General features: G+C 46.8%; 1 protein-coding gene across 1 annotated transcript in view; it reads right to left on the bottom strand.

The window, feature by feature from the left end:
* Window positions 1–1,397: 1,397 nt before the first annotated feature.
* The window catches only part of ANPEP (alanyl aminopeptidase, membrane), a 29,403-nt gene continuing 23,226 nt past the window's right edge, over window positions 1,398–7,574 (bottom strand). The window contains exons 17-21 of the mRNA XM_086365329.1: window positions 7,287–7,397; window positions 6,990–7,157; window positions 5,765–5,905; window positions 5,098–5,179; window positions 1,398–2,006 (exon numbers count right to left, since the gene is read on the bottom strand). Of these exons, the coding sequence (XP_086221455.1) occupies window positions 1,857–2,006; window positions 5,098–5,179; window positions 5,765–5,905; window positions 6,990–7,157; window positions 7,287–7,397 (652 nt within the window). The 3' untranslated portion in view covers window positions 1,398–1,856. The remainder of the gene's footprint in view (window positions 2,007–5,097; window positions 5,180–5,764; window positions 5,906–6,989; window positions 7,158–7,286; window positions 7,398–7,574) is intronic.

Here is a 7,574-nt window from a genome sequence, read left to right as displayed (position 1 = left end):
AAAACCGAGATAAAGATGGTCCTTATCTCCCTGTTGAGAACCAAATGAGATAATGCGCATAAACGCTTAGCCGAGTGCCAGGCTCGGAGACTACAGTCCCTGCTGACTATTCTACCCGGGGGCCAGCTCTCCCCCAGCGACCCTAGATGGCAGGTCTGGTCCCTTCTCCAGCGGGGACCCCAGAAGGTCAAGTGCCAGCCGCAGCCACTGAGCCCTGGCGACAGGAAGGGCTGGTCCAGAGGGGCTGGGCTGAGGGGAGCCTCCTGGTTGGTGGAGGGACCCACAACCAAGGCTGGCCCCGCCCCCTGGCCCCACCCCACCCTTTGATATGCGGAAGGCAACGGAGCTCAGGGGAGCCTTCGTGGACCCGGGCCTGCTGGCGCGAGCTTCTCATAAGAGGCTAGGAGGGAAAAGGACCAACGGGGCCTTGAGCAGGAGACAGCTCTCCTTAAGTGTCAGACTGTGCCCTAAGTACGTGACTTTCCTTAGATCCACACACCAACCGTATGACATGCATGAATGCATGCTCAGTCTCTCAATCATTCTGATTCTTTGTGACCCCATGGACTGTAGCCCACCAGGATCCTCTATCCATGAAATTCTCCAGGCAAGAATACTGGAGTGGGTTGCCATTTCCTTCTCCAGGGCATCTGCCCGACCCAGAGATTGAATCCGTATCTCCTGCATTGACAGGCGGATTCTTGACCACTGCGCCACCTGGGAAGCCAACCCTATGATATAAAATGTCTTTATACGCAGATGAGGAAACCAAAGCCTAGGGGTGGAGAAACACTGCCTGGAGCAGCTCACAGGTGATGGCAACTGAAGGTGACCCCTGAGGTGCCTGGGCTGTATGTTCCTACCCTCTATGCCTCCCCCGCCCTCCCCCTCCCCCCCCACCCCCCGCCCCGCCCCCAGCAGCCTTGGGCACTCAGCTGGACCTCCTTTGGCAAGACATTTCCACCAAGGCCAGTGTGGTCCGAGGAGCCCTCTTGATCCCAGACCTTCTCCTCGGAGTTGGCCCTGATCATTGGCTGCCCTAGGTGATCTGGTGGGCACCTGTCTTATTCTGTAGGCTACTCTTGAAAACAACCAGTTTAAAAATTGAAGGATTTCCCTGATAGTCCAGTGGTTAAAAATCCACTTTCCAATGCAGGGAACACAGGGTTGATCTCTGCTTGGGGAACTAAGATCCTACATACAGAGCAACTAGAGAGCCTGCATGCTACCACTAGAGAAAGCCCGTGTGCCACAACAAAGACCCAGTGCAGCCAAAATTGTAAAAATTAATTTAAAAAAACTGATATGTCACCCTGGGATCCTGGCAAGGTGGCCGGACATGCCCTTGGCCTGTGTGCAGACCCATTCTGCTCAAGTTCAGTAATGAGTCTGGAAGCTCATCTAGAAATCTTTTATTTACATTTTATCTTAGAAAAAAATATACAGATCTGGTGCTCTGTAGACTTTTCAGTTCCAGGGTCTTTAGGGGAGGATAGGAGACGGCACAGGGCAGCCCCCCCAAGGCCATCCATCATCCACTGAGGGCTTCTCATCTGACCCTGGAGCTGGACTCCCTGAGATCAGACCCAGAGCCTTGGGTGACAGGAGCCATGCCAAGCCTGGGGTGCCATTGGCATGAGGGGCAGGAGCTGGGAGGCACTTGGACAGTCTGGGCATCAGAAGCTGGAGTGGTCCCCTGGGAAGAGTGGAGTGAACATGGGCCAGAGACTCTGTCCCCAAGGGGAGGACGCTGGTGCCTCAGGCTTCAGAAACAAGGGCCCTGCCATGGGTCCCTGGGACAGAGGCAGGTGGGCGTCTCACATAGGGACCAGGTGAATGTAAGGACCAGAGACTGTTTAGCTGTGGTCTTTGAACCAGTTTAGCACCACCTCCTTGTTCTCCTTCACCCAGTTGATGTTGGCTTTAGTCTTCTCCAGGGCTTGCTCCAGAGCCCGTGTTCCTGAGCCGAAGCCGACGTCCATGTTGTTCTCCTTGAACTCCTCCAGCTGCCAGGAAAAGGATGCTTTTGAGCCTCAGGCTGAGTCTCTGACATCCCCGAGAGGGCTACCAGGTCCTCTACCCCTCCCGGCCATGTTAGAGCCCCCGGGCGTAGGGAGTCCTTCCCTCTCACTGGCAGAGGCCAAAAATGACAGCCCCAAGGGCCAACCAGGCTCCTATGTGTATGTGGACTTCATTGTGAGGTTCTTCATTGAGCTGATCCTTTCTTTTTAATTGAAATACAATCTTAATCCAATCAAGGGAGGAGAGAAGGACAAATTAAACAGGCACCAAAAGGGAGCAAGCAGCCAAATTCAAAATGTGGCCATTTCTATAGCACACATGACCTGACTGCTTGAGCAAATAAGTGTTGTTTTTTTTTTTTTAAAGATTAAAATATGTATTAGTACTGGAGGTTGTAGCAATGGCAATTAGGCAAGAAAAATGAAATTAAAAGCATCCAGAAAGGAAGAAGTAAACTATCTCTATTTACAGATGACCCAATTTTATACACAGAAAACCCCAAGGAATTGAAAGGGAAAAAAACTATTTTTTTTTAAAACTATTAAAACTTGAGTTCAACAAGTTTGCAGGATACAAGATCAATATACAAAAATTAATTGTATTTCTATACACTAGCTGTGAAAAATCTGAAAATTAAATTAAGAAAACAGTTCCATTAACCATAGCATCAAAAAGAATAAAATACTTAGGAATAAATTTGACAAAAGAAGTGCAAGACTGGTATGTGGAAAACTACAAAATATTGTTGAGAAAAATTGAGACCTAAATAAAAGGGGAAAAAAGACTTAAATAAATCTGTGTTAATGAATTGGTAGATTTAATATTACTACCATGGAAATGCTCCCCAAATTGATCCACAGATTCAGTGCAATCCCTATCTAAATTTCAACTATCCTTTTTTGCAGAAATTGGCAAGCTGATTCGTAAAGAAATTCATAAAGAAATGCAAAGACTCAGAATAGTGAAATGACTTTGAAAAAGAACAAAGTTGGAGGGCTTACAACCCAAATTTCAAAACTCACTACAAATCTATGATAATTAAGACACCACTGTGTTAACCTAAATATAAACAGATTAGTGAAATAAAATTGAGAGTCCAGAAATAGACCCTAACGTTTATAGTCAATTGATTTTCTGGTGTCAAGATCATTCAATAGGTGAAAGAACAGTCATTTTATCAACAGAGGAATGGTTAAAGAAGACATGGTCCATGTATATAATGGAATATTACTCAGCCATAAAAAAGAACAAAATAATGCCATTTGCAGCAATATGGATGGACCTAGGGATTATCATAATAAGTGAAGTAAATCAGACAAACAAAGACAAATATATATTATCACTTATACGTGGAATCTAATTTTTAAAATGATATAAAGGAACTTATTTACAAAACAGAAAAAGACTTACAGATATGGAAAACAAATTTATGGTTACCAAAGGGGAAACATGGGGGGTGGAGAGAGATAAATCAGAAACTTAGAATTTACCACTATATATAAGCTAGATAACCAGTACTATATAACACAGAGAACACCACTCAATATTCTGTGATAACCTGTATGAGAAAAGAATCTGAAAAAGAATGAATATATGTAAATGTATAACTGATTCACTCTGCTGTACACCTGAAACTAAGACAACATTGTAAATCAACTGTACTCCAATGACAATTTTTTTTAATGACTAATATTACAAAAAAGAATAGTCCTTTAAATAAATGGGACTGGGACAACTGGATAGCCACATGCAAAAGAGTGAAGTTGGACCTCTGCCTTACACCATACACAAAAATCAAGTCAAACTGATCACTCCTAAATGTAAGAGCTAAGATGAGAAGAATCTTAGTAAGAAGCATAGATGGAACTTCAGGTTGGTAATTGTTTCTTATATATGACGCATAAAGCACAAGCGACAGAAGAAAAGTAGTAAGTTAGACTTCATCAAAATAAAAAAACTCCTGTGTGTCAAAGACATTGTAAAGAGAGCGAAAGGACAATTTCACAAAATCGGAGAAAATACTTGCAAATCATGTGTCTAATAAGGGCCTGGTATCTAGAATATATAAAGAGCTTTTATAACTCACAATAAAAAGGCAAATACACTAATGAAAAACTGAATGAAGGATTTGAATATATTTCTCCAAAGAAGATATACAAATGGCCAAAAAGCACATGAAAAGATGCTCAACATCATGAGTCATCAGAGAAATGAAACTCATAACCATGAGATACACTTTACAGATGTAAAACTTTTTTTAAAACAAAAAAGGAAAATAACAATTTTCCCCAAAACATAAAGAAATTGGAACCTTCATACATTGCTGATGGGAATGTAAACTGATGCAGTTGCTTTAGAAAACATTTTGGTGTTTTCTCAAAAAACATAGTTATCAAATGACCTAGCAATTCCACTCCTAAGAATACATTCAAGAGAAGTGAAAACAGAGATTGACTCAAAAATGTGTAAAAGGGACTTCCCTGACAGTCCAATGGTTAAGACTCTGCGCTCTTAATTAAAGCAGGGGCCATGGGTTCAATCCCTGGTTGGGGAACTAAGATCCTGCCAGCTGCCAAGGCATGGCCAAAAAAAAAAGAGAGAGAATTTGAAAATGGCCTGGGTATAGGATGATAGTAAGGAATTGTTCGTTTTCTTGGGTTTGCTAATGATGGATTATGTTTTAAAATTTTTCTTTATTTTAGATATGACTAAAGTGTTTATAAGTGAAATTATATAATATCAGTGATTTGCTTGAAAACTGTCTTCCCCTAAAAAAAAAGTGTCGGCAAAAGTTGATAATTATTCAATCTGAATAATGGGTACCTGGAGGTTCATTATATTACTCTCTTTATCTTTTGCTAATAAAAAATTCCAAGATGAATAACTGCAATTGAACTGTGACATTTAAGAAGTCTGGATACCCAGCTTCCTCTGTACATGAAGAAGGCCTGACCACATGGAGCCCCACTGCCTTATGAACACCCCCTGCCTTTCGGTGGGAGCTGAGTGGCGGCTGCCCCCTGAGACTGGGGGTGGGCCTCTGGGGCATGAGCCCCAGGGTCCCAGGCTTCTTACCTGCTGGAGCTCAAACTCAGTGGAGAATCTTCGGGTCACACCCTGGATGAGGTTGGAGAAGGAAAAGGAACCACCACCATAACTGCAGGACGGGAGGAGAGAGGAGCCATGAGCAGGGCAGGGAAGCAATGTCCAGTGACTGGCAGGCGACACGCTGTGACCATCCCCGTCTCATAGATGCAAGGCAGTGACACGCCCAAGGAGACACCACCAGGGACCTAAACCCAGGCTTGGCCGCATGTCCTTGTTCCCATCTCTTCAGAGAACACTCCCTCCAGGTAGACTTTCTTCCCCCAAGTGGGAAAAGGCACAGCCGACCCCACCGCCTTGTCTTTCAGTTCCTGCCCCTACAGACCTCAAGCTGGATTCATCTGGTTTTCTGTTTTGTTTTTCGTGGCATTTTTTTTTTGGGGGGGGTGCACTGCGAGGCATGTGGAACCTTAGTTCCCTGACCAGGGATTGAACCTGAGCCCCCTTCATTGGAAGCACAGAGTCTGAACCCTGGACCACCGGGGAAGCCCCTGGGTTCTCTTTGGACCACTCCAATGCAGTGTCTGCTCTCTATTCCTGAGCCTGCGGGGTCTGGTGCACACAGGGGACCCACTCCTACCCCTAGGGGACCCAGCCTTGGTGGGCGCTTCCCCTAACACACTCTTGGCAGACTCACTCCTCAAAGAGTTTCTTCCAGTTGCTCCGGATGAAGTCCCAGGCCAGAGACTGCCCGATGACATTGCTGGCAATGCTGGTAATGGTGGAGGTGGCGTCCTGCTTCCGGATGAGGTCGGGGTTCAGGGTGTAACTCAGGTACCTGTGAGGTCAGCATGATGTGCGGTGAGTGAAAGGAGCCTATCCACCCCCCCACCCCCACACACACTCATCCTGCATCCTCCCCTGCATCCTCTCAATATCCCTTCAGCATGCTGTGCAGTGAGTAAAAGGACCCTGCTTGCCCCCACCCCCCACACACTCATCCTTCGTCCTTTCCTGCATTCCTCTCCTGCATCTTCTCAACATCCCTTCAGAATGCTGCGGGCTGAAGCCTCCTTGGTCCTACCTCCCTCTTATAGATGGGACCCTGAGTCCCCTAAGCAGGGTCACTGGCTATGCCAGGTGTCATACTTGGCATAGACCAGGTGTCTGATAAATATCTAGTGATGAATGAAGGAAGGAAGGGGTGATTCCTATATCAGGTAGAGTGGCCACTCCTGTCTTTGACATTGAGGGTGGCTCTTCTTTACTGAAGTCCAGGAGATGGCAATGAGGCACACAGTGGGAGCCAGGAGCCCTCATCCAAGGGTTTGGGGGTGCCCAGCTGGATGTCCAGGACTCAAGTCCATCTGCAGCAGGACTCTTGTTGTTGTTTAGTCGCTAAGTCGTGTCTGACTCTTTTGCGACCCCATGGACTGTAGCCCACCAGGCTCCTCTGTCCATGGGATTTCCCAGGCAAGAATACTGGAGTGGTTTGCCGTTTCCTCCTCCAGGGGATCTTCCTGATCCAGGGATTGAATCCAGGTGTCCTGCATCACAGGTGGATTCTTTACCACTGAGCCACCAGGGAAGCCAGTGCCAAGACCCTTGAGAGAGAGGTAAAGGCCAGGAGAAATGCAGCAGTTAAAAGCACAGGATGTGGACCCAGATCCAGACTCAAATCTTGGTTGTTGCTTTTTTTTTTTACTTAGTAAAGCTTCTGGACTTCGAGTGAGTTGTTTTGCTTCTCTGAGCCTCTGTGTCCTCATCTGTAAAATGGGAAACACACTGGCCTACTGCACGGGCTAGGAAGGATCCCACGAAGGATAGTGTGGATGGCTGGCTGGTTCTTTATCCCCCACGTTGGGACCCTGGTCTCCGGTGGGAGGGGAACTCATCCAGCCCCATCCAGCTCTGGTCCTCACCTGTTCAGGAGCCAGACGTGGTTGGTGCAGGCCAGCGCTGAGCGGAGTTTGTCAGCTTCATTAACCAGCTCTGCTTGTTGTAACTGATTCCAAGCAAAGTCCCACTCTTCCTGGCCACCCTGGGCGATGGCGTTGCAGTAGATGGTGGACCGCAGGTTGGGGTCGATCCTGGCATGGAGTTGGGGGTGTCAGAGGTGGAGAAGCAGCAAGAGGGTGGGGGACGAGGGTCCGATGAGGACAGGGCTGTGAGCTTGAGGGACAGATAAAGATCAGGGAACAAGCAGGGGACACACTCACGGGTTAACGTTAGGGTTATTCATCCACTGGTTGAAAAGTGTTTTGGCCAGCTCCTCACACTTAGGCAACCCATTGGAGCAGGCAGTGCTGATGGCGTTAATCTCGCTGTATCTGCACCAGGGGTGATGACACTCTGTCAGCATGCCTGGCCCTGGCTCCAGCAAAGACTCTCCCTGTGCTCGTACTTACGCTCAGTCACTTCAGTCGTGTCTGACTCTTTGTGTCTGACTCTTTGCTACCCTGTGGACTGTAGCCCACCTGCTGGCATATAACTCCAGGTAGGGCAGC

This window comes from Bos grunniens, chromosome 21, assembly GCF_055505025.1.
Source record: "Bos grunniens cultivar Pamir isolate PY7600 chromosome 21, Bosgru_T2T1.0, whole genome shotgun sequence".
Classification (NCBI taxonomy): domain Eukaryota; kingdom Metazoa; phylum Chordata; class Mammalia; order Artiodactyla; family Bovidae; genus Bos; species Bos grunniens.
The sequence above is the reverse complement of the archived record's forward strand: the minus strand, read 5'-3'. Positions and strand labels throughout refer to the sequence as shown.